Below are 27,074 nucleotides of genomic sequence, written 5' to 3' on the forward strand. Positions count from 1 at the left end.
ATATAGTCATATATAATATATATGATATGTGTGTGTGTATAGATATGTATAAATTGTAAGAGAAAATAAATTTTTCTCACAGCCAAGGGGGCAATGCTAAGGAGATGATGATGTGATTACAAGTGTTTTCGTTGCTCTTAAAATCAACCAGTCTTTAATAAGACTCACAGTGACCTAGCCCCTCCCCATCTCCTCAGCTTTATCTCACAGCCAGGCCACCTGGCCTGCTTTCAGTACCCAGGACCTGCTGGACATCTGGCCATGGGCTGCTGTAAAACATTTCCCCTGAAATGCTGCCCCTCTTTAAAAAAAAATACCTAATTGACTCCTACTTACCTTTTAAGGAAAGCTTGTCTCAACTAGGTCAAACTTCTCTCTGGAGAAACTCTCATATCACTGAATTCTTCTAATAGAGCACTATGAATACATAATACAGTCTTTGTGTATTTATATAATGACTATCTATATTCTCACTGGGGAAGAGAAATATGAAGGAACTTTGATAAGCTCAGAAAAGTGTGCATTATGATAAATCTATGCATAGATCTCAAAAATGTTTTGCACCAATATAAACTCATACCTGAATTCTATTTTTTCACAACCTTTTTGAAGCCCCATCCTATAATTCTAGTTTCTCAGATAGGAAAAGGAAGAGGTACCTTTCCAGCTCTTCTGCCATTTTACCATATTGACTGCCGCCCTCAGAGGAGCAGCCACTTCATGGACCGTGAATGGGGAGAAGGAGTGGAGCACGCTCAGCTCAGGGCCCAGGGTGCTCTCGGGTCTACTCCCACCCTGGGGAAATGAGGGGAACATCGGGGTGAAGCCCAACTGCCACAGATGCAAGCTCCATTCTGTAGGTCAGCTTTCTGTACAGTAGAGTAGGTATTTTGATCTTCATCTGGCTCCTGTCTCATTCTTAATTGCTTCCATGTTTGGGAGGGGCAGACAAGAGTGTTCTTGACCCCATAGAATGCCAACATCCTCCTCTAGGCATAAGCTCCTTGCTGACAGAGAAAGAGGCCTGCCTCCGTTGTAGCCCAGGGTCTGGCACAGAGGAGGCATTCCACATATGGACTTTGTTTTCAATCATTTCATTATGGAAAATTCCACAAATAAGCAAAAATAGTGGGAATGGCATATTGAACCTCTTTGTAACCATCACCGAGTTTCAACAACAATCAACACAAGACAATCTTGTTTCACCTGCTCTTCCACCTGCCTGAAGCAAATCCAAGACAGCACGTCACTTTATCCACAAATGACAAATGGTAAAAATACCCATTAAGCCATTATCACATACATATTAACAATAGTCTACAAATGTTTATTCAATAATAAACAGGCAAATGAATGAACGTTCCCTAGAGACCAGTGAAGTGTACAAGTGGCGGGTCGGTGTCATCATCTGTCCCTGTCCCTCCTGCTCCCAGCCCCTCACACACACACTCTCTGCCACCTGTCAAGGTAGTAGGGCCAACTCACCTGTCGGGGTGCTGCTACGGAATGAGGAGGAGGGTGTGATGGGTGGGGTCACGGGGGGAGTAAGGCTTCCGCTGCTGTGGCGTGGTGGAGTGGACACATTCCCTCGGGTCACTGAGCTGGACAGAGTCAGCGAGAGCTTTGGTTGAATCTTCTTCTTTAGGGACTCCTGCTCTCGGCGGGCAGCATCTGTCATGAATCTGAAATGACAATGAAGATAGGTGACATGGGCTGTTCATAGAGCATGAGGACAGCATAGTGCAGTACCCCAAGATGGACAGACACTCAATCCGGGAGAAGGAGCTCTCCCAACAGCACGAATCTTTCAAAAACTCACAACGGCTGTCCTGCTCCTGTACAATGGAACTGTCTTCAAGCTTGTTGTTTTTAAGGTTCCGCAAAGCTGGGCCCATTTCTTCTCTAGCAAGTTAACCCTGCCAGGTAATGTATCTGTACCCGCTGTAACGCTGCCGTCAGTTCCAGGAGCTCCTCTCTCTCAGGCTGGCTTTCTTTCTTTCCACCCACAGGAAGGTCACCCATCTTCAGGGTTCCTCCAGCACTCAGAAGTAGAGAGTGCTGCCTTTGCCTGAAGGTTGGCAATATCTACTGTTCATATCACTTCGCTGCCACTTAACATAGAGAGGGACTTCTCTGAAAGTTCATGGAAAAGTGGAATTAAAATACGAATTTATTGGGGCCAGCAGGCGGTGTGGTAGTTAAGGTGCTGGATTCCCATACGGCTGACTGCATGGTTCAAGTTGTAGACCAATGGTTTGAGAATCATGCTAGGCAGGCACATGTGCATGCGTGCCCAAAATCCCAAGAGGAGAATGGAGGAGAAAAGATGGCAGCATGGCCATCCCCCGGGGGGCAATTTCTCACCTTCCCTTTCTCTGTTTCTCTCTGGTGAGCGCATGTATCCTATGGCAAACCAAAACAAAATGAACAACAACAACAAAAAAAACAAAACAGATAAACGACAAAAGTTTACTTTGGTGCAAAAACCTTTGAAATCCATACATACTTTTAAAAAATATTCATGATAGAATACAGGCAGGCATATGAGAGAGAGAGAGAAAGCATGTTCCACAGGGCATGCTCACACTCTGATCCACTTCCTCTAGTCCTCCAGCTAGCCGAGATCCTGGGCACATACAAGTGTCTTCAGGCTTTCGGGGCTGGGGAAACTGTCGTCTGCATTTGGTTTCCATTTCCGTGGCCCAGTAGGCAGCCAGCCATACCACAGAGGCTGGGCCATACGGGTTTTGTTTGTTTGTTTTTTGTTTATTAATTTTTCTGCTAAATGATGTGTGCCCTAGCCAGAGTGAGAGAAAAAAAGAGAGTCAGAGAGAAAGTGTCTCCCATTAGGAATGGCCACACCACAACACCTTTTCCTCCATCTCTCCCTCCTTTCTGGAGCTTGGGCATGCACAAACGCACACCCTGCATGTTTTTCAAGCCACCAGGTCCGGAACTCAAACTGTGCAGTCAGCCATGTGGGATCCAACCGCCTTAATCAACATGCCATTGGCTAGCCCTGCAGGGTTTTTTTTTTTTTTTTTTATAATGTGTATTTCTCATGAACTTTTTGAAGTCCTCTTGTATATGGAGTGATCGTGAAAACTGTGTTTTTTTTCTTTTCTGGCATTACCTTGGATTCTCATATTATTACTTGGGCTTTAAAGAGTGCCCAGGTTAGTCAAATTCTTGCCTCCATCGCCATAGAGACAAACACTCTAGCCCTTATGTTGGTTCCAAGCACACCACCAGGCCCACGTCAGCAAACATCTACAGAATGACTGCATAAACTTTCCTGCGCAGACTCAGGAAGAGAGGACGATCACAGCTGAAGATCTGTTTATGTTCTGATTTTATTACTCATAAACGGAGAAGTGATTTTTCCTGATAGTTTTACTTTGCAAACTTCAAAGTTATTCTTTCGACCCTTCTCTTATATTATTAATAGTCAAACTTTGCTCTTTTCTCACTGTCTAAGCAAACGTGTAATATGAGATTCAAAACCATCTATGAAATGGTTTCTTTTACATAAAACACACACATCTTTCTGTGCTGTTGGCAGGCAGACGTCGTCAGCTGCACTTTTGAGAACTGGATGGAAAGCATAGTGCACAGAGTGTATGAAAGTATCTAGATGATAATACAACCCCTGTGCCCACGGCTTCAGCTCAAACACCAAACTTGACCACACCCCTCGATTCTCTCCGTACCCCTTTCATATCAATTGTGTTCTCACTATGTCAATTCAGTTCATCACAAACTAATTCTACTGCACTTCACCATGGTCTTTATCCAATCCATTTCACGAGCTGCCTATAAAATGCCTTCCTATTTTTCTTCACTACACTATCAAGTTTTAGAAGTTAACAGATAGCTCTAATTCCTGGTGAAGCTTAGAGTCGATTAAACACCCAATGAAACAACAGTAATATTGTTACAGTGTCTTAAAACTTCTACTTTTATACTTGGTACATGAATGGCACATTTCTCACACAGTTCCTGCAATACAATCCAGAAATATAAACTGCATTTTATGCGTTGAACCAAACTGCAATAAAGCTACATGCTTTGCCTTGAGCTGTTAGGTCTTTTTTTTAATGTTTTTGTTACAGGGCGTGTGCGCTTGCCAGAAAGGCAGAGAGAGACAGAGAGACAGAAAGTGAGAAATCACCCCCCAGGAGAGATGGCCAAGCCGCAATCCCTTCTCCTCCATCCTCCTTTCGGGAACCTGGGTATGCATGTACGCACATGTGCCTGGTGTGAGATTAAGCCACTGGGTCTGGGACTCGAACCACGGTCGGTCACATGGGAGTCCAGTGACATAGCCATTATGCTAACTGCTGGTTCCTTAGGTCTTGTGCAACAAGATGGTGATGATTTAAAAGGAAGAAAGACAGCCAAGTGAAAGAGAATGGCTTGCACCTGGCAGCCAGGTACTCGTTAATGTTCAGATGCAAAACTGCTTCTACTTCTCTTACAACCTTTTTCCCTTCCTCATAAACCTCTACTCAAAACATGGGCTCTTGGAGAAAAGCAAGGAACTAGTGGTTTCTTTTACTATTCTAAGTAAACTGCTAACTAGCATGGGGCTTAGCTTCTCTCACTGGGGTAACACAGTGGTCAGGGAATGGGCAAGCCACAGGATAAATATGCTGGTTCTCTAGAAAGACCAATTGTTCCTGATGGTAGGTAATTCAAACTTGCTTTTCAAATAACAAAATAAATATACATATGCAAGGGGTAGATTGAAAAATCATATTTTGGTTAACAGAATATGATATTTGGGGTCAGATAGGCCAGGGTTTGAATTCTGACAGTGTTACTTACTATGTGATTTGAGGCGAATCGATAAACCTCAGCTTTATTTTCTGTAAAATGGGAATCATCGTTGTAATTTTTTTTTTTTCCCTTCCTGCATGAGAATCTGATCTCTGGCCAGCTTGGTAACTGCTAAGAAGGACGGCCAGCTGTGTCGTTAGGAGACCTCACATGGTAAGAATGACTTGTGCCTGGTAAACTGCGTGGATGGCAAGGAACTAGCAATGACCTATACCATCTGATGGAAGCCAGGTTTCTTGACTTGGGCTTCCTAAGCAAGGAGATCTTGTATCAAGGTGTGTCCCTTGAAGGGGATCAACGAGCTATGCCATGGAGTGAGACAAGAGCTCTGAGTCCTGAGGGGCATGAGGCCTCCTCTGCCAGAACAACTCCCACCTTCGTCTCTCTGCATCTGCCCAGGCTGCCCTGTCTGCTGCAAGGATGCCCTCAGAAGGCAGCCTTATGTCACCCTGTGGCTCTGTCCCCCATCCTCTAATGGACCTGGTGGCCTGTGTGATCTCTGCTCATCTGTGACTCTGAACATTCATGACTTAAGATGACAACCTGCTGGTAGGGAGTAACAGTACCTACTTCAGAAGACTGTTGTGGGGGCTACAGGGGGCAACCTGCCTGTCACATAGTGTCTCAAACTGTAGAAGCTATTTTGTCCCTACAGAAAGCATTATAATGTGGTGATGCCTACATTTTTTTCACCTGATTCAACTCCAAGTTTTCTGAGGAGGGACTGCACGTCTACAACACTAAATGCATTGAGTCTCAAGCAGAGGATAAACTGGGAAATGGCGACTGGAAATCAGCCCGAGAGGTGTCAGAGAGACTCTTGTCAGAATTTTTTTTTTTTTTTTTAAAAGGTAAGAAAAAAAAGATTTCTCCAAGAAGACTTCTCTCTGGTTAAAAAGTTTCAGTAACTCATGCCTCTTACTGTAAAATACATATTCTCCTGCAGCTCAGATACAAAACAACTGTAAACAACCACAACACTCACACACAAACCACCACCTTCACGCTGACATGGGTTTGGTCAGCTGTAGATGGCAATCTATTCTGGGCTTATATTTCCAAAGTGCTCTCTAGAAGTGAAAATGAGGCACCAGTGCTAAAAGCACTAAACGTGAAACATGCCCATAAGGCACTGTGGCCGGCCAGCCTGTGCTCCAGCCCTCCATCTTCTCTCTTGGATCGGTGATTATGAACTTGGACATGTAACCCATAAATCCTGGCAACCCTGCCAGACCAAGATACACAGCTGCACAATTTATTCCTGGTGACAGCACACACAGAAAGGCATGCGAAAATGGGCTGGGGTCTGCTCTACGCTGCCATGTGGTTCCTCTTCCCCTTGGCCTTATTTGCCATGACGTGGCCTACTTTTTGAGCCTTAAACTCTACAGTTTTTGAGCAATGTCTCAGCAATACAGTGTTTGTCAAAAGGTGGGCAGGTTCCCAATGGCAAGGACTCATCTGGGGAGACAAGCTGATAGAGAACCCAAGGAGGCACTCGAAAGACTGGTGTTCTAGCCAAGGACTGAAGACTCGAGTAGCAGGGCTCTGGTCAGAAAACCAGACAAAATCAATTTTTCATCATTAAGACAGGTGCACTTTGATACATTCTTGAAGGACAGAGCCTGGCTCTTTCCATGGTCAGGGTTGGAAATGCCACCCCTCTCCTCCATTCCTATGGCTGACAGAGAGGTCAGGTTTACGCAGTAGGGTTAGCTGTGGTCTGATGAGTGGTTCTCAATGGATTTTGACCAGTGACCTTTTCTTGTTTCTTTTTTTATTGCCAGAGTGTGTATGTGCTCCCCAGAAAGAGAGAGAGAAGGCACCTCCCTGTGGGGCATAGTCATGCCATAGTCCTTTTTCCTCCATGCTATTAGGATTTGGAGCATGTACACGTATGTGCACACACACATGCAGAGCATTTTCAAACTGCTAGGGCTGGAATTCAAACTGTGGTCAGCCATGTAGGTTCCTGAAGCCACTATGCCATAGGGCTGGCTCTAAATTCTATTTTTTAAAATAATTTTTATTAAGTATGTTTCTAAAATAAATTAAAAATAATTTATCCTATGTGGGATCTGGCTCCCACTGCACAGGGTTTAACTGCTGTGCTAAGGGTTCACCCCATGATATTTTCTGAAGTGCTCAGTAATCAGGTCTGGCATAGGTTCTTAGAGCAGGAAGAAACCTTGGTTAAGTCAGATCCCCCAGGACCACCTACTTATTTTTCACAGTAACTGAGAACTGAGGTGGTGTGATCCGTCAAGTCACTTGGCTGGCTAGTATAGAGCTGGCATCGAAGCCTCTCAAAATTGGAAAATCTGAATCGAATACCCCTAAGAAGAACCCTGTGCTTCCTAGTTTTCACTTCAGAGTCATGGTCTTTGAAGTCCCAAGGGCACAAGGAGCAGGAGCTTGGGGCCTGGGGAAATGCAGCAAGAATTGGCAGGGGGAGCAGAGTACAGGCTACAGGTGGGGCAGTAGGAGGGCAGGAGGCTCACCCTCTAGACACTGCTGTGTGGGCAGCCTGGTGCGGGGGCTGAATGTGCAGCCCTCGCACCAGGCTGTGGCCTGGGGAAAGCCGGCTGTGTTGCTCCTGGAAATCCTTCTGCTTTGCAATCACAGCAGCTCCGATCTGGCAGCAGCACTCTGCTGGAGTCGGCTCTGCCTGCTTGTAAGAGCTGATCTTTGAATTTTCAGGGATTTTGTGAGCCAGTTGTTTTTTGATTTTTGTTTGTTTGTTTTTTTTTTAGGAGAGGTTTTTGCTGTACAGCGCGTGCACTTGCCAGACAGACAGAGAGAGACAGAGAGACAGAAAGCGAGAAATCACCCCCCAGAGGGGATGGCCACGCCGCAATCCCTTCTCCTCCATTCTCCTCTCGGGATCTTGGGCACACACGCACACGCGCCTGGCGTGAGTTTAAGCCACCGGGTCCGGGTCCGGGATGCGAACCGTGGTCCACTACGTGGGAATCCAGTGACATAGCCATTACGCTAACTGCTGGTCACATGAGCCAGTTGTTAAACACAGCCCTTACTTAAAAAAAAAAAAAATGACAAACTCATAATTAAATATGTTTAAAAACAAAGGTATTTAATTCAAAGCTCATCGCTTTCTAATTGTTTTACTGTATTTCACTATTTTCTATGTTCTTGAGGTTGTTGGTATTAATATTCTGTTTGGTAGATCACCGTGTAATGGAAAGCTACTCCTCTGTGCTCAGTGAGCTTGAAACAGGCCGTGGTGGGCGTTATGTGCAACGTAGGAATGGGCAAACACTGCGAGTCAGGGCTTTCGTCCGCCCTGAGAAAGTGGTTAAACAGGTGCCAGTGCACCTCATAGTTATTATTGTTATTTTAAGTTTATTTATTTCTTCCATCACAGAGGGCAACAGGTATCCCCAACAGGGTCTTCATGCCACAGTCCGTCCCCAGTCCCAGCCAGCCCGTATCATGGCACATGAGCACAAGTCTTTCACAGAGGAAGGTCCTGAGACATGAACCAGAGACCTTCGCATGTAGGTCCATCTGTGTTACCACTGCACCACTGGGTCTGGATATTATTATTTTAAATACTTATCTTATTTAACTTCATTTATTATTATTATTGTTATTCATTTATTTTTAATTTGACCAGAAAGAGACAGAGAGAGTGAGAGGGAAAGTGAGAAAGCAAACCACCAGGTGCAGGACTTGAACTGTAGTCAGCCATGTGGGAGTCCAGTGCCTTTAACCATCATGACATCTGCTATTATTACTAGTTTAATGGGGAAAAAAGTTTTGGAATTAGGCTCCTTGCTTTCTCACTAGAGGAATGAATCAAAGAATGAATGAAGAATCAATAAAAAAGACTTATTTTTTTAAATTATAAAACTTAACACAGCTCATTAAAGAACAGTTGCAGAAAAATTTTTATGTAATTGTGACTTGGTTTGAAAATATTTTTTTAAAAATTGTGGGGGGCGGCAGATGGTGTGGTGGTTGGGGTGTTAATTTGCAGTGATTGTGGTGTGGCCATACCCCAGGAGGGGGGAGCTGATTTCTCACTTTCCCTCTTGCTGTCTCTCTCTACTAAGCATACACACCCTATGATAAAAACCTTAAAAAAAAAATAAAAATCCCAACAGGAGAATGGAGTAGGATTGCAGGGTGGCCATCTTTCCTTTGGGTGCTTTCTCACTTTCCTTCTCTCTCTTCCTCTCTCTGTTTCTCTCCCATGAATACACATGCTCTATAGCAATTTTTTAAAAATCGTGGTATATAAACATATGTGTGTGTGTGTGTGTGTATACACAAATGAATGTGTATATGTATTTACAAGTACTGAATTTAAAGGATAGTAATACAATGACAATCCATATATCCATCACTCAGCTTGTGAAAAAACTATTACCAGATGGCCAAATGGTGGTGCAGCAGCAGAATGCAATGCTCTGCAAGGCTGAGCCATGCAAGAAGGTTCCGGGTTTAATCTGGAGCCCTTCCTGAATATACCAGGCACACAAGTGCATAGAATCCAGGACTGACTGAGGCTAAGGGTGGATCATGGCATTGAAACCCTATTGGGAGTGCCTGTCTTTCTGTCTTTGTCTCTCTTGCTCATGGGAGAAATAAATATTTAAAAACTTTTTAAAAAAATTATCAGAACTTTTGAGTTTCCTGTGTGAATACTTTTTTTATTCGCCTAAGAGAAATCTTCTTTTTCCTTCCCCTTGAGAGAAATATTACCCCAGTACTACTGAGTTAGACTTTTCAGGGGTTTTCCTTCTAACATTATTTTTCTACAAGGAGAAAATTGAATATTTCTTAAAGAGAAAAAAACCAGTCACTGGAGACTTCATTCACTGTTGACTAACAGCCTGGAAATCTGCGGTTAGGCAAAGCAATGTTTTCATTTTGAAACTAAAACTGCCATAAGATTAATTTTAACTTTCCTACAAATCAGAAATGCCTAAGTTACTTTAATTTAATATGGTCATTTGTAGTGATATTTGTTATTGCTAGGGGAAGTACATATTCCTTAAGTAAATTTCCAAGACTGCATTATAAATCTTTTAAATCCTTCGACCACAATGTTCATTCAGTCTGACATGTTAACCGTGGAAACATGAACATAATACCACAGGGGGAAATGTCAACTGCTGGTCCAGGGAGACCACTTTCAACCACAAACTCCGGAAATTTACAGTATTTGCTGGAGCCTGGGCAGAGACTCCACTGCCACCTCGCTCAGCCAAAACACCTAAGTCTAAGTGTCCTGCCGGGGAAAAGTCACTTCGCTTTCCCCAGCATGGGAGAACCCAGAAATGGAACCGACCACTTGAAACTTAGTCTCTCTTGGAAAAAAAGGGAAAAGAATCCAAGTTCTGAGATGCGTGGTGTGGTTTGGTTGTTATTATAGGACTCTGGAGAAGGCGTGTGGTCCAGAGGTCTGAGCTGTGCATTGCCAAGAGGTTTGTTTTGGCTCAAAGAAATCGGTGGCCTTCGGAAGTCACAATATCTCCTTCTCAGTCCTGTTTTTTCTACCTGTTAAAATTGAGGAGTTCTGCTTTTATGAATATATGAAATATATCACTGCTTAGGCTCTTCCAACTCTGTGACTGATTCTACCATGTGGTTTGTCCTCTTTGGTGTAGATATTCACATGCTTCACTATGTAACGCTAATGTGCTTGTGTCTAGGGCGAGGCCTTGCTGGGAGTAAGATGTACTATGTTAGTATTTGTACTATATTACTTTTATGAAATCCGAAAACTTTTAAGTTGTGAAATAATCTGAACTCAAGGAGTTTTTCTGCAACCATTGAAAAAACTTTCCATGAAATATAGTCTTTACTATATGTGATACACTCTGATATTTTTCTATTTCACTTTAATAAAATATCCTGGCAATGACCACCACATTAATTTCCTGACCTATTAGCAGGTCATGGACTAGAATTTGAAAATATTTGTGGAGCCGTTACAGGGGTAGGCTTTGGAGGTACAGACTGTCTAGATTTAATCCGTGACCTATGCTCTCTAGCTGGGTGCTTTGGGGCAAGTTATCTAACGGCTGTTATGAGGATTCGTGAACAGGGCCTGACACTTTGGGTTTGACAAATATCTGTACCTGACATGAACAACAATTGCACTAGGAATCTTAACTCATAAATCTTTCGTCTCTGACACTAACAACAGCAATACAGTGATTTCTTTTTTAAAAAAGAATTATTTTATTTAACTTTACTTATTTATTTATTTTAATGTTTTATTCTAATTTATTTATTTTAACCAGAGAGGGATGGAGTGAGAGAGCAAGAGAGAGAGGATCCAGGACTCGAACTGCAGTCAGCCATGTGGGAGTCCAGCATCCTTAACCACCACGCCACTTGCTGGCCCCACAATTTAGTCACTTTTAAGCTGAGGTACTGAGTACCAGGATAAGAACTACCATCATGAGTTCTGTCAATTCTGGAAGCAAAGGACCACCTTTAGGTTGAATCTACTTTTAAAAAAAAATAATTACTATATTTAATTTTATTTATTTAATTTGACCATAGAAGGACACAGATAGAGACAGAGAGAGGAGAACAGAGATAAAGAGAAACTGAGAAAGCAAACCACCAGGTCCGGGACTCGAACCATGGTTGGCCTTAACCACCTTGCCACCTGCTGGCCCCTCTGTAGAATCTATTAAACTACCACTGCAATCATAGGCAAATTCAAGAAGGTAGCTGCAGGAGCTTGAATGCAAAGAGAAAGTTTCTCTCATTAGAGACAATGTGCTGGGGGCAGCTATTGCCTCTTCTCTTCTTCACTGCCTTCCTTTCTGGAGAATGATATGGCAGAGGGCCTTTTTAAGGACAGGCACCAGCTGGTGCTCCATGCAGTGGGTTGGTGGAAAGATGCCTTTCCATTGAGCTCAAGGCTGCTCTCTGCTTGGAAGACTCCCGAAGCCGCACAAGGCTCTGACCTGGCCTCCAGGCCCTCTGTAGGACTTGTACCACATCCAGCTCTGCTGCTTTTAAAGTTCAAAAGCTCTGTTCTGTCTTTTCAATGGCCCTTTGGGCATTGCCATTTTACAGTAGAAACAAGTTGGTGAAACCTAGAAAGCCTCTAAAAAAAAAAGCTGCTGGAGCTGGCAGACAGGCCATAGGTTCCAAGCACGCCCGAATCTGGTCATTCATTTTTCCAGGCAATAGGAATTCTGACATGCTGAGGACACACCTAACTTTCCTCCGGCTACTGCTGTGTGCATCCTAGGACAAGGATGGAAAGCGAGCCAGTGAGCAAGGACAGCAGTGTCTGCACCATTCCAATGGAGGTCGTGAGAAATGGCCACGCGGACAGTGGGGACCTTCAGCATGCGATCGTGTGCAGCCCACATGCCAAAAGATCTGGTTGCTCCAGGTCTTAGGGAACTGATAGCTTTCAGAACACACATCTGCTAATAAATCCTGGGGCAGGTCTTCTCATTTTAGCAGCAACTAAAAGCCATAGTGAAGCTGGAGGAGAGTATGGTTAAAACAGCTGGCCAGTGAGACCTGGCCTGGACACAGCAAGGGGAGTCATCCTTTTCAGCACCTCTTCATGAACAGAATGGCCCTTCCTGGTGATCTGAGAACTTAATAATGAATATTCTTCTTTTCAGTAGACAAAAGAAAATCTGGAGCCCCAACTCACATTAATTTCAGAAAGTTTCCAGTAATATTTCCCATAATCATCTGTTTAACTTCTCATCCTAGAGCTATTTTTGACTTCATGATCTGTAGCCCATGGGGTAGATTTTGAAGCTTCATAAAACTTTCTGCAGTATCACCAAGACTTGGAGCCCCTTTTACTATGCTGTTGTTAAATTTTTTATGCAAAATAATAAAACCAAAAGCGGCACCAGGAAAAAAAAAAAAAAAGAAAACCCACACCATCTGATCGGATCAGTTTGGCACTTGTGAGAGTTTTGTTGTGATTTTTACCTGACAGTCACACCAGCTGCGAGCATAATTTGTGAAATACCCAGCCAATGAATCAGACTCAGATCTTTGCTTCCAAACCAAAGCTTCCAGATTTGTTATAGTAAGAGGAACATTACTTTTTCTGTTTTTATTTTTTACAAAGTTTATGTCTGACACAGATTCAGAATACAGCTTATAGTCTCTGAGAAATTCCCGTCCAATTTGTATAAAATAGATGGACAGAGGGCAAGCCAATTTCTTATCAGATCTTGTAAGAATTTTGCTTATAAATATCCACTTTACTTTTGGAGAGAGAGAGGGAAAAACAAAGGGGGGAGTAAACATGAAAAGGCAACATAAGAGGTAACGAGACAGAAAGCGAGAAATCACCCCCCAGGGGGGCTGATCACGCCGCAATCCCTTCTCCTCCATTCTCCTCTCGGGATCTTGGGCATGCACGCACACGCGCCCAGAGTAAGTTTTAAGCTACCGGGTCTGGGACGCGAACCGCGGTCGACTACGTGGGAGTCCAGCGACATAGCCATTACGCTAACTGCTGGTTCCCCCCATATGTACTATTTTGAAAATGCTATTTTCTTTTTATTTTTAAAGGTGGCTACAGTTAATTTATATTTCCTATATTTACTATTGCTTGGATATTCTAAAAATTTTAAAAATATTTATAATACTGGGTTGCCCATTTTTATATTACCAAGCGTACTTATTCTAACTATCATCTACCATCACCAGCCTCTCATTAATAAGAAAAAGTCATTTTAGGGCCAGCCAGTGGCGTGGTGGTTAAGGTGCTGGATCTTACATGGCTGACTCCATGGTTTGAGCCCCAGACCTGGCAACCTGACAACACGCTGGGGATGAGTGCGTACATGCCCAAAATCCTGAGAGAAGAATGGAGAAGAGATTGTGGCAGGCCATGCCCGTAGGGGGTGATTTCTCTTTTCCCTCTCTGTCTCTCTGTGATGAGTGTACTTGCCCTATAGCCCCCTCAAAAAGAGGAAAAAAAAGGAAAAAAAAAAAAAAGAAAAAGTCATGTTAATATAAAATATAAGAAGGGCATAATCTTGGAATAAAATAATCTTTTCTTGAGAAAGACTTTTTATTCTGAGATTATAATAATAATAGAACAGGAAACCTTTACCTAAATTTTTTGATGCAGAAGAGCTACAATATGAAATTTCATTTTATCATTATTTTATGATTCTCTTGGGTCGTCAGGAAAGTCATGATGCATTTCTACATAGAAGACATAGAAAAATACATCATGACCTTCCCAACAACCTAATAGCATATCCATGTATCATCCATATAGCCATATTATATTGTAAGTTATTGTTTATTATAACATGTTGTTTATTACTATTAATAGACATAAGTTATTAAAAATATCCAACTTTGTTAAACATTCAATTTCAAGGAATGCTGACCAAATGAAACTCTTAAATGTAGGTGAAATTGCTTGAAATATGTTGAGTAAACTGAAAAAAAGACAAACACAAGAGCACTCAGATCCAGTAGCTTCTCCTTTCCAAGAGCTTAGGAGAGAGGAGAGCCAGGGCTCAGTGTCCTGTGGTCAGGCACACATAGGGGCAGTGGGTGCTGGGCATCCTCATAATATCTTTTCTGGAATTTAGGCATTCAAATTAAATCCATCCACCAAAGCCGGGTAACTGAGGTAGCGAACAAAATCCCATTTCCGAATACTATTTTCTTTGTATATGTCCAACAAATACTGGGTATTTTATTCACAGCTTTGGAACAATATAGTCAATCTATCTAATGAAAGCTCTGGCTCTGAGTCTAGCAACCACTCCTTTAAGCCACAGGTCAGCATAAATTATGAGTGAAGCAATTAATTTTGATTTATTTCAGCTTGAATAAAGTAAACCAGCATCTTTTGCATCGTCAATGCCAGGAATAAAAAAGCACTTCTGAAAACTACATCACAAATCTTTGGCTTCGAAGACAAGTGGAATCTCCTTGCCTTGGAAATTCTCTATCATTCTTTCCATTCTTGTTTCTTTTCTATCTTCATTGAATTGTGAATAGCTATGGTTACTTTGTACACATGGTTTTCATTGCTAATTTAACACGTGTGTAAAAACCAATAAACAAAACAAAGAAGTTGCATTTCATGAGGTTTTGTGGTAAAAAAACTACAAATAGCTTTTGAGTTTTCTTGTTTTGCCTGATCTGGAAATAAAATGATTTATTGAGGTTTCAGTATAAACTGCTAATGAAATGATATTTAATTATGCCCCCAAATTGAAAGAAGTTTTAAAGCTGAAGAGAAAAACTATGAATTTACAGTCTCTTGAAGTTTTAGTTCTAGTATACAGCTGGGAACACAACCGGATGATTGAAAAATTCAGGTTCTGGAGGCTAGCTCCTAATCTGACATAAGCTTGGGCAAATGGCTAACTTTGATCCCGAGGTCCTTATTGTAAAATCAAATAATCTCAACACTTATCTCAATAAACCAGGAAAGTCATGATGTATTTCTACATAGAAAACATAGAACCATACATCATGACTTTCCCGACAACCTAATAGCATATCCATGTATCATCCATATAGCCATATTATATTGTAAGCTATTGTCGAGATCACATTAGATAAACGCATGAAAAGCACTTGGCCCCATGTAATCCTCAGTATCTGTTAGGAGGCCACACAGAGTCTCGGTATTTTCATGGGTGTTGGCTCTACGCTGACCGTCACACCCAGGAATGATAAGAAATGGTCCAAACTGGGGCCAGTAGGGGGAGAGGTCACTGAGACGCTGAGCTCCCACATGGCTGACCATGTTTGAGTCCGGGACCTGCGGCTTGCTTTCTTGTTTTCCTCTCTCTCTCTCTCTCTCTGGTCAAATTTAAATATTAATAATAATAATGATAATAATAAATAAAATAAAATAAAAAATTCTTTACACAAAAAAGAAATGGCCTATAAATGAAACAGCCATCCATGGTGGGCTTAGATAGGCATTGAAGTCTGAAACCAGAAGTCTCTATTTCCCAAGAAAAGTATTTCCTGGATGTGATGTGGCCTGTACTTGGTTGAGCAAATCTTACAAGGTGAGATGGGTGACAATTAACATTCAGCTAAGAGCAAGTGACGCCCAATGAGTCTAACGCTAGGGGATGGGATCTACACTGGAGGTCTTTGGTTCATGAAATGCTGGGTTGAGAAAGAGAAGGGGAAACAGGTGAGATGATTGAGAATTCTCAACATAAGATAAAGGTCTCAAAGAGACAGTATACAGCATTCTTTAGAAACAAAATGGAGTTAACAGGTGTTTTTTCTTAGGTTAATCCATTTAGGTAGTGAAACTATTTTGAAGGCAGAGTCACCTCTATACCGGGGAGGTCCCTTGCCAGTACATGTGAACAGGGCATGTTGATCTTACAGACCTCAAGCTCTATGGGCCTGAGGGGCTGCTTTTTTACAAAGTGACTTTTTTCCTTTTGTTGCAAGAGTACAATTAAACTACTTCTGGACTAAAGAATGCTAAGTAAAATTCACGGAAGGCCATTGTTTTGAACTTAGATCCTGTACTAGGTCTCAAGAGACCAGACCAAACAGAACAGAATCACCCATGCTAGGTACCATGTAATCAAATAGAACTTTGAAAAGTGCCAATTAGAAAGAAAAAAAAAAAAAGAAGAAGAAGAAGAAGAAGATGATTCATAGCAATGTAGCAACCAAACAGAAGGTGCTCAGTTTACCTGAGCAAGGATGACCAGAAATTTCCCTGAGTTTTAAACCCTGTAAGGAAAGTAACAGAAATGACAATCTGCTTTTTTGGTCTGTTACTACTTTCTTCAGCCTTTTTCTATTCTAAAGCCAACCTCCTCTGCTCAACTTATTTTAACACTCATTTTATTTTATAGAATGAAATGTTGTCCAATTCTAGAATCACCAATTAAAGCCACTTCTTAGATCTTTAAATTAGTGTAATTTTGCCTTTTGACAAGAGTTTGGCTTTCTTTGCTTTCCTGGGGGCTGGCAGCTGATAAAGGTGTTCTGGTATTTGGTTACTCAAGTAAGCACACACTTGAATAGCTATGTTTTAAAAAATTGAAAAATAGTGGGGCCACCAGATGGAATAGTGGTTAAGGTGCTGGACTCCCACGTGGCTGACTGCGGTTCGAGTCCTGAACCGGGTGGCTTGAAATTCACACTGGGGCATGTGCATGCATGCCCAAAATCCCAACAGAGAAGGGATTGTAGTGTGGTCATCCTTCCTGGGGAGGAGACTTCTTGCCCTCTGTCACTCTGGTGAGTACACATTTCCTATATCAAAAATCTCTAAAAATAAATAAATGAATAAATTTGAAGAGTAGTGAACTTCCATGTTTACTCTTCTTACTTTAAGACTTAAACCAATGAGTTTGTGAGTGCTACGGATAGTTGGCAAACTGCACATGGGTGTGGAGAGAAGGAGGGTGTTGATGGTGATAATTCAAACTTTTTGGTAGATACCGTTTCAAACACACAAAACTAGAGAGATTAGTATGATGAACCACCACATTATCACACATTATTAATATTTTGCCAAATTGTTTAAACTTTCTCTCCCTTTCCTCTTTTTAGTCATGATTATTAATAATTCACATATTTTTCATCCTGTGTTCTGTTTGTAAGAAAATAGCCTAAGTGATTCACCTTTTTTTTTTTTTTTGGTAGAGGTTTTTGCCTTAGGGGTGTGTGCACTTGTAGGACAGAGAGAGAGAGAGCGAGAGGGAAAGTGAGAAAACAGCCTTCCAGGGAGGATGGCCCCTCTGCAATGTCTTCTCCTCTTGGGATTTTTGGGCACGCACGTACACATACACAGTTTCAAGCCACCAAGTACAGGACTTGAAACTGCAGTCAGCTTCTTGGAAACCCTGCGACATAAACACCATGCCACTAGCTGGTCCCCAACAAAAGTTGCTTAACCAGCTTGCAGATGTGACAACCCCAGAAAGTACACATTCCTAGAAAGTTCCTGTAAAAATGAAATCACAAAACCAGAGGTAGCCCCTGAGAAATGATTTCTCAAGATAGTGTCTGGTCTTTGCTTCTTTTTACTTTCTGGTTCTTCTCCCTCCTCAGGGTATTTGGCGGTTCTTTCTCATGGACTCGTCCTGAGTCTGTGCCTTTCCACCAGACAAGAGAGGGAAGGTGACAACAAATACCTAATAAGGGAAGAATAAAACTTACGCGATGTCTGGGAAGATTGTACGTACACTCCATAGTACTTGGCCAATGAGGAACTGGGGGACAGATTTGCGCACTACGAAATAAATTGCTTGTTTGTTTTGTTTTAGAGAGAGATTTTTGCTACAGTGCGCATGTGCTCACTGGAGAGACAGAGAAACAGAAAGCGAGAAATTACTCCCTCCAGAGGGATGGCCACGCCACAATTCCTTCTCCTCCATTCTCCTCTCTGGATCTTGGGCACACACGAACGCGCGCCCTGCGTGAGTTTTAGGATGCCAGGTCTGGGACTCAGATTATGGTAGATTACGTGGGAATCCGGCAACATAACCATTATGTCACCTGCTGGTCCCTCAATTGCTTGTTTTAGCCATTCTGGGCGTACCTGCCCATCAGACATCTGATCTTGCAAGGCCACCATTAAAGTCTTCGCATTGCCTCCATGTCCACTCTTTGGCATTGGACAGGTGAGCGCATTTCTTACACAATGAAAAATATATAGGGATTAAAAAAAAAGAAAAAAAAGGAAGAAGGCAGAGGAAAAAAGGAGAACAAAGAGAGAAGAAAGAACATTTTCAACAGTTCCTGGGAAATACCTAATGTATGGTAGAATGAAAACGGAATAAGGTTAGTAGCATGACTGCAGGGACACACACGCATGCACACACAAAGTTTGAGCACTGTCATGCAGAATAGTGACTGTCGAGCGACACTGAGCATTTCTTATTTGGAAGGTCTGAGTCAATGGTTTCCAATTCTTTCAGAGAAGGGACCCTGGTATAACGTCAAATGGTATGCTGGTTTGCATACCTCAGCAATCCTGTGGTGCTCTTGGTGTCCTTGATGGCACAAAACCACTATTCGGCAATGCATTAAAGTGAATTTATATTTTACAAGATCTCCTAGCCATCTTCCCCTGTATGCTCCACCCCATGCACAGTCCCCACAAACTGGCAATTTATGGGTTACTTGGGGAAAAAAAAAATCAGAATGTGTGTCAGTTTAAACTTTTCAAGAATGTTGCTGTACTTAACTGCTAATGAAGTGTTTCTACAGGGGCCCCCAGCCCGTCTGCCGGTTTACAACAAGCAGCCTTCATTTGCATGCCAAAGGCATGCACTAATCCTTGGCATTAGCTGGTTCCCAGAAATGTGTGTGCCCCACAACTTTGTTTATCCTGCTGGTTTATTTAGCATAGCTTTTCTTCACAGAGAGCGAGGCCCCCATTTCAGGCTAGCCACCCTGATTATCCCAAATCCCTAATTAGTGTAATTAAAGCTGTAATGGATTGCAGCCGGGAAGTAAACCACGCACTCTCCTTTAAAACCCATTGCTAGTTGAGTGTGCTGGAACGGTCCCTGCCAGCAGACTTCTGATTGAACGAATGGAGGCCCTGGACACCACTGCACCCAACACCCAGGCCATTTCTGGTGGTGGTGGTGGGGACTTCCACCAGCTTCGCATATGCAAGCCAAGCTGCCCAACCACCGGCTGCCAAATGAAACAATGGGCATTTTCAGAAGGTGGCACCTCTCAATACTCCAGCAGATGCTAGCCTTATGGAGATTTCTCTCCTGTCATATCCTGGGAAACAAATACCCTAATTACTATAACTCGAAGCAGAATTTAGACCCTGCAGAGCACTCTTATGTATTAACCCTGCTGCAGAGAATCACTCAGCTCTCCCAGTAATCAAATGCCAAAGGTCTACAACTTAAATTCATAGTTTTCTTAGGTGTTCCCTGCAATGTGCAAATCTAGCCATTCTTAAAATGGCCAGGCGAATAAAGTCCGCTCCTGTTATCTAAGTCTCAGAGGCTTATTTGGAAGTTAATGTTAAAGAAGGAATAAGAGAAAAAGACCTATTAATTTTTTTAAGTAAGGTGATTAATTAATTAATTAATTAATGATTTTTGCTATAGGGCTGGAGAGCTTGCCAAAGAGAAAGCAAGAAATCAGCCCCTCCCCCCCCGGGGCGATGGCCACGCCACAATCCCTTCTCTTCCCAGGATCTTGGGTGCCCATGCACATGTGGTCGACCTGAGTTTCAAGCCACCGGGTTTGGGACTTGAACTATGATTGACTACGAGGGAGTTCAGTGATGTAACCATTATGCCATCTGCTGGTCCCGCATTATGATTTTTTAAAAAATCATATATATATGATTTTTACATACTTTTTAAGATTTTACATATTTTTTTCAGTATGTATTATGCTAGATCCCCTACATTATTACTTCATTTAATCCGCATAACACCTCATTTATTTATTTATTTATTTATTTTTGGGTTATAGGGCATGTGCACTCACTAGAGTGAAAACGATAAATCCTCCTCTCCCAGAAGAATGGCCATGCCACAGTTCCTTTTTTTCTATTCTCCTCTTGGAATTTTGGGTGCACACTCACAAGTTCCCAGCATTGAGTCTCAAGCCATGGGTCTGGGGCTCTAACAGCACCACTGGCTATGTGGGATCCAGAGCCTTAACCATCACACCACCAGCTGCCCCGTAACAGCTTTCTAAAGGGTAACTATTAAGTCCAATTAACAGATAAGAAAGTATCCTCAGAGACATTAGGTAGCTGTCTACAGACTCAGAGCTAATAAAATGCCATAGGAGGGTTGCACGGGCAGTAGGGAACTGCTACACAATACCAGAGCCATTTGGGAGAACCCAGGTTCAAATCCCAGGTTCGGTCAAGGGTTCTTTTTGCCAAGATGTCACTGAAAGAGAAGAAGGAAGCTCCTGCCCCTCCCAAAGCTGAAGTTAAAGCAAAGGCTTTGAAGGCCAAGAAGGCAGTGCAGAAAGGCGTCCACGCTACACAAACAAAAAAAAGATTCATACATTGCCCACCTTCCAGAGGTCCAAGACTCTTCGGCTGCAGAGGCAGCCCAAACATCCTTGGAAGAGCGCCCCCAGGAGAAACAAGTTTGACCACTCTGCCATCATTAAGTTCCCCCGGACAACCGAGTCTGCCATGCAGAAGATAGACGACAACAATACACTTGTGTTCATTGTGGACGTCAAGGCCAACAAGCATCAGATCACACAGGCTGTGAAGAAGCTCTGTGATATTGATGTGGCCAAGGTCAACACTCTAATCAGGCCTGATGGAAAGAGGAAGGCGTATGTGCGACTGGCTCCCGATTATGGTGCTCTGGATGTCGCCAACAAAATCGGGACCATCTAAAGCGAGTCCAGCTGGCTAATTCTAAATACACATTTTTCCACCATAAAAACAACAACAACAAGAACGACAACAACAACAACAAAAACCCAGGTTGACCTGAACACCTGGGGCATTCCCACAGGTGTGTCTGTCATCCTGTCTGGCTGGAGGTGCAGGACCAGGCATGGCAAGATATGTCAAGGGTACCTGCCCTCAAGAAATAAACAAACTTAAAAAAACTTAAAAAAAATGACACAGGAGGCCCAGCCATGGTACTGCTGGTTGATGCTGTTACTTGGCAGGCAGAAGCCACATGGGAGGCCTGGCTTTGATTCCTGACCCACCCTAAAAGCTGGGCGATGGGGCCAGTACGTACAGCACCAGTTACTTGGGAGGTGGAGGATCTGGACATAGTAAGAGTCTGTCTTTTAAAAAAAAAGTCATGGGAAAGAAACAAGCAAAAATGCTAGAGGATCTATGCTAGTAGCCATTCACTATATGAAGCTATGAACACTTGAAATGAGGCTCGTGTAACAAAGAAACTGAATTTCTAATATTATTTCATTTTGACTAACCTAAATGTAAGTAGCCACAAGTGGCTAGTGGCCACTATAAAGCTAGCACAGCAGCCGAGCCTTGCCCTCATCACGGGAAGTCCTGTCAGGCAGGGCTGAGATAGCTGGCTACGCTGGATTTGAAATGCTGGTGGGACATCCAGGGGTGAACAAATAGGTCCACATTTTAGATTTAGGAGTCACCGCCTAGAGGAGGATGCCCAGGAAGCATGCAGAGAAATAGGTCAGGGTGGAAAAGAGAAACTTTGGGGAATGTCTACATTTTAGATGATCTAAGGAGAAAGAGGAAGCCTTGACGCTATGGAGAAAGAGGAAGCCTTGACGCTATGGAGAAACAGTCACAGTATAAGAATATCAGGGGCGGGACCAACAGACGGCATAATGGTTACATTACTGGACTCCCACATAAACTGCAGTTTGAATCTTGAACCCAGTGGCTTAAAACCCATGCCAGGTGCATGTGCATGCATGCCCAACGTCCCGAGAGGAAAATGAAACAGAAAGGACTGTGATGTGGCCATCCTCCCTCAGGGATGATTTCTCACTTTCTGTCCCTCTGTTTCTTCACCAAGTGCACAGTCCCTATAGCAAAAAAAAAAACAAAACAAAACAAACAAACAAAAAAAAACACAAAACTTCTAACAAAAAGCGGGGGCAGCAGGTGACATGGTAGTTAAGGCACTGGACTCCCACATGACTAACCACAGTTTAAGCCCCAAACCTCCTGATGGCTTGCTTTTTCACTTTCCCTCTCTCTCTCTGGTCAAATTAAAAAACAGTAATAATAAATAAAACAAAATAAATACATTTAAGGGAAAGTAAAAAGATTACCAGAATACCAGGGCCAGCAGGTGGTATGATGGTTGAGTGCCGGACTCCCACATGGCCAACCACTGTTTTAGTCCCAGACCTGGTGGCTTGAAACTCACACCAGGCATATGTGTGTGTGTGTATGTGTGTGTGTGTATGTGTGTGTGTGTATGTGTGTGTGTGTATGTGTGTGTGTGTATGTGTGTGTGTGTGTGCCCCAAATCCCAGGAGATGAATGGAGAAGGGATTGTGGCATGGCCATCCCTCCTGGGAGGTGAGTTCTCAGTGTCATTATCTCTCTTTGTCTCTCTCTGGCAAATACACATGTACCCTATGGCAAAAACCTAAAATAAATAAATAAGAATACCTTTTTTTTTGGAGCTAGTATTTTATTTCTCCTCTTCTATTTTTAGGTAAGCATTTGGGGAACAAATATATTATTTAAAATGGAAGAGTTGGCCCTGCCGTGGTGGCACAGATGGGAAGGCACCACTACCTGATGGCCGAGGCTTCATAGGAGGCCCATGTTTGGTTTCTGGCCCAACCTAAACAGCCCTGGTGTGGTGGACTGCCTGTGATCCTGGCTGAGTTGGAGGCTAGGGTAGGAAGGATGGCAATGCAGTGAGACTCTTTAAAAAATCTCTATTTCTTTCTTAAATAAGACCCCAAGGACAGGCAATAATCCCCAAAACAGACAAGTGGGATTATATCATATTAAGAAGTTTCTGCACAGCAAGACATAGTAATTAGTGTGAATTGACAGTCCTCGGAATGGGAGATTATTTTTGTTAACTATGCCTCAGAAAAGGGACTGATAACCAGAATACACAGGGAACTCAAATGGCTTAACACACTCCCCCCCCCCCGCCAAAAAAATGATCAACCCAATTAAAAGATGGGAAATGAGCTGAACAAACAACTCTCTAAGGAAGACATATGAACAGCCAAAAAGCATATGAAAAAATGCTCAACATCCCTCATCACAAGGGAGATGCAAATCAAGACCACAATGGGATACAACCTATTTCCAGTCAGAATGGTTAAGATTAAAAAAAGGAAAAAATGATAAATGCTGTCTAGGCTGTGGTAAAATGGCAACTCTCCCTAAGCTATTGGTGGGAATATAAATTAGTATAGCCAAGGTGGAGTTCAATATGGAGGTTCCTCAAAGAAATCTACAAATAGAACTACTATATGAACCAGCAATTCCACTCCTGGGTGTCTAACCAAAGGATAGGAGAATGCTCAGTCAGAAAAGTGCTTGCATATCTATATTTATTGTGGTATTATTCACAACTTCTAACACATGGAACCAACCCAGATGCATGGATTGAAAAAGTGTGGCACATATACACTATGGAATACTACTTAGTCATAAAAACAAGACCTAGCATTTGCTAGAAAGGGAACGAATATGGAGGATTTACTGTTGAGTGAAGCAAGCCAGGTTTTGTAAGTTTCCATTTAATATATACCAACTGTCTGCACTCTATGGTGGAAACTGAAATATTAGAAAATATAGAAGTGTGGAAAATGATTACAGACACTGGAGACAGGGTGGGAAGGGGGTAGGTGATGGGGGGAGAAAGAGAGAAAAAGAATAAAGGAAGAAAATAGAGAGGCAAGATATTTAAGTGACACAGAAATGGAGGATTGTCTGTTGATGATAGCATGTATGATATCTTCAACTGGACTGATGTGAAGTGTATTTATGTTGGGTAATTCATTTTATAAGCTGTAGTGATATACAGTGATTAATGTATAAAATAAATTAGAATAATAAAAAGAAAAAAAAGAACAAAAATACTATTTCTTGGGCTGGTCCCCTAGCTTAGTGGTTAAGGGAGCTAGATCCCACAAGGTTAACCACAGTTCTAATGCTCATTTCTGCAGCTTGAAAAACATAATAGGCACATGTGTGTGCATGCCTCAAATCCCAACAGAATGATGAAATGGAAGAAACAGATTGTGGCATGACCATGTACCACTGAGCAGTACTTCCCCCTACCACCTGCACCCGAGTTCACACACTGTCAATTAGGAGAAAAAGCCCACCTTTCTCATTAAAAAATAAATTCAAAAAATGATTGAGGATCTGCCTTTTACAATGGAAACATCCATTTATTTATGTTTTGACTGTTTTGTGCAAAGATGTCTGCCCTTTGAAAGGCACGACATTTGTATCTTTATCTGAGAGCCGGGTTATACTGGGTGCAGAAAAATGTTAATATAAGACATAGCATCAAGTGGCTTGGAGGAAATGAGAATTAGCTCACATTTAATTTCAAATTGTCCACAAATTTCCTTAATAAGAGATTCCTAATAATTTGCCGAAATAACTAACGCAGGTCCATGCCATAAAAGGTACTTTACAACGATTTCCATTTCCACCTCCCTTGCAGTTGTGAAAGTTATCTGACCCTGTTATTTCTCACTCTGTAACAAAAGGCACCCAGAGAAAAAGTCTAATCCTTTTCCTTTTTGGAAGTAAGAAGTCTGTTAACAATGCCTTTGCAGGAAGGAATTTTACTTTGTAAGACCTGAGACAAAAGTGTTTTCTCTAGGAGAGGGTGAGAACAGCCTTGGGCCAGTTTACCTCCATCTCCCACATCTCATGGGAAGAAGGTGTCTGGAGCCCCTGTTGACTTCCTGAGGATATATCTCACCCACCCCTGTTAATGCAATGGCTGATGTGGAGAGGGAGGAAGAAAGAGGAGTAGTGAGAAAGGTATTAGCAAGGTGTTGAATGAGCTGCCAAGGTTAAGATGAAAGCCCAAACCCAAAACTTGGAAATTTTTGAGTTTTGGAAGCCAATTAAGACATTTCCAGCTTTTTTGCCCCTATATAATGGGGCTTTGGTGACTATTCATAGCACCTGTGGCCCTAAAATGCACACAATGCAGAATTTGGAAAAGCAGAATTCTGGGAATTATAATGCATGAAGTGTGCAAACCGAATGCCAGGGTTGCCTATTAAACTAGGAAAAGACTGAAGGATGCCAGAATTGAGCTCCCATGCCCCCCACACTCATGGGTGGGTGCAGGTATTGTTTCCAAGCTCAGTGCTGATTACACAGCTGGCCTAGGCCTCATTTTTGCAATTAACCATACATTCTCTGTGTCTGCATCACTCCCTGGGAGAACATGAGGTGTTTGTGAGGAGTCATTACATCTTCCAGGATACCTGGGAGCCATTTAGTGGGTAATTCACTGAATGGAACCCCAGTGTCTTTGAAAGAGTTAATTCACCTTCTGAGGGTCTCCAGAATCTGCCTCCTCATCAGGCCTAATGGGACCAAAGGGAGGTCATTACAGAACAGCTTATAGGACTTTTTTTTTTTTTGGTAACCAAATTGACTCTAGTCATGCGATGCCTAAGAAAAGGAAAAACAACATGAATCCCCCTAAAACACAAGGCAGACATACCTTTAGACAAGTAGGACAGAGGAGAGAGGTCTTTTCTAAGGCGTGGCTTACCTCTGCTGTGTGCCTGTGGGCAGAGGTTGAGAACAAGGAAATCCCACTTGCTAACAGGGTGGGGAAAACTGGATCCAGGCAGTCTCTGAGGGACACTGAGGATGCTGGGAGGTCTGCACTCACCACACCGAGGACGGGAACTGCTTGCTTTTTTTCAGTGGAAGCCTTGTAGACGCCTTATTTCTCTTACAGTTAAATAAAGAGATACTTCGACCCGTTCATTTCTGACCTATCCTCCTCATGCTATAATTAAAGCCTAATTTCTCTCATCCATTCTCAGTGAGGACGCTCCTTAGCAGGGGCCCCCGTGCAGAGGATCGAAGGTGGCACCTGTAGACAAGACCTGTGCCCTGCTCTACCACATGCTAGCTGAATGCCTGTGGCCAATTTTTTTTTTTTTTTTAAGGTTTTTACCATAGGGCATGTGCACTTTCTGGAGAGACAGAGACAGTGAGAGGAAAAGTGAGAAATCACCCCCCTAATGGGGAGGGCCATGCCACAATCCCTTCTCCTCCATTCTTCTCATGGCATTTTGGGCACACACACACAAGCACACCTGGAATGAGTTTGAACCACAGTTGGCCACATGGGAATATAGCAGCTTAATCACCATGCCACCTGGTGGCCCTTGGGTCCAAATTTTTAATCTCTCTAGGCTTCAGCTTTCTTACTGGTAAAAATGGGAGTTTCATTAGTTTATTTATTCATTTGACTCCATCAGTTCTGAAAGAGCGTAAGGTGGCTCTCTGGGATCTATAGGCTGCAATGACATACGATGAGTGATGAGAAGGACAGAAGAAGTAAGACAAAACAAGGCTGAGGACAGAGCACAGAGGCAGAAATGGGGCTGAAACAACATGAGGGCGAGAACTGCCTGTTCTGTATTTGCGATGTGAGTTGAAAGTTCCTGAGAATATGAATATTTGTAAACCAGGAAGTTATGAATGCACACAAGGAATCACTCCTGATATTTGGAGCAGCTACTGAGATGCCACTGCACACAGGACTGAGGTGTGCCACAATTTAGTGTGACAAGTGCTTACGGAGGTCCTT

The 27,074-nt window shown here is 42.6% G+C and overlaps 1 protein-coding gene across 1 annotated transcript in view; it reads right to left on the reverse strand.

Moving 5' to 3' along the window:
• Positions 1-1,485: 1,485 nt before the first annotated feature.
• Positions 1,486-27,074, reverse strand: part of LOC102488402 (juxtaposed with another zinc finger protein 1) — a gene marked incomplete at its 3' end in the record, with an annotated part of 369,017 nt that continues 343,428 nt past the window's right edge. Inside the window, exon 3 of the mRNA XM_006167342.1 lies at positions 1,486-1,682. Within this exon, the coding sequence (XP_006167404.1) occupies positions 1,486-1,682 (197 nt within the window). The remainder of the gene's footprint in view (positions 1,683-27,074) is intronic.

Source organism: Tupaia chinensis, unplaced genomic scaffold (genome assembly GCF_000334495.1).
Source record: "Tupaia chinensis unplaced genomic scaffold, TupChi_1.0 Scaffold144731_1, whole genome shotgun sequence".
Classification (NCBI taxonomy): Eukaryota; Metazoa; Chordata; class Mammalia; order Scandentia; family Tupaiidae; genus Tupaia; species Tupaia belangeri.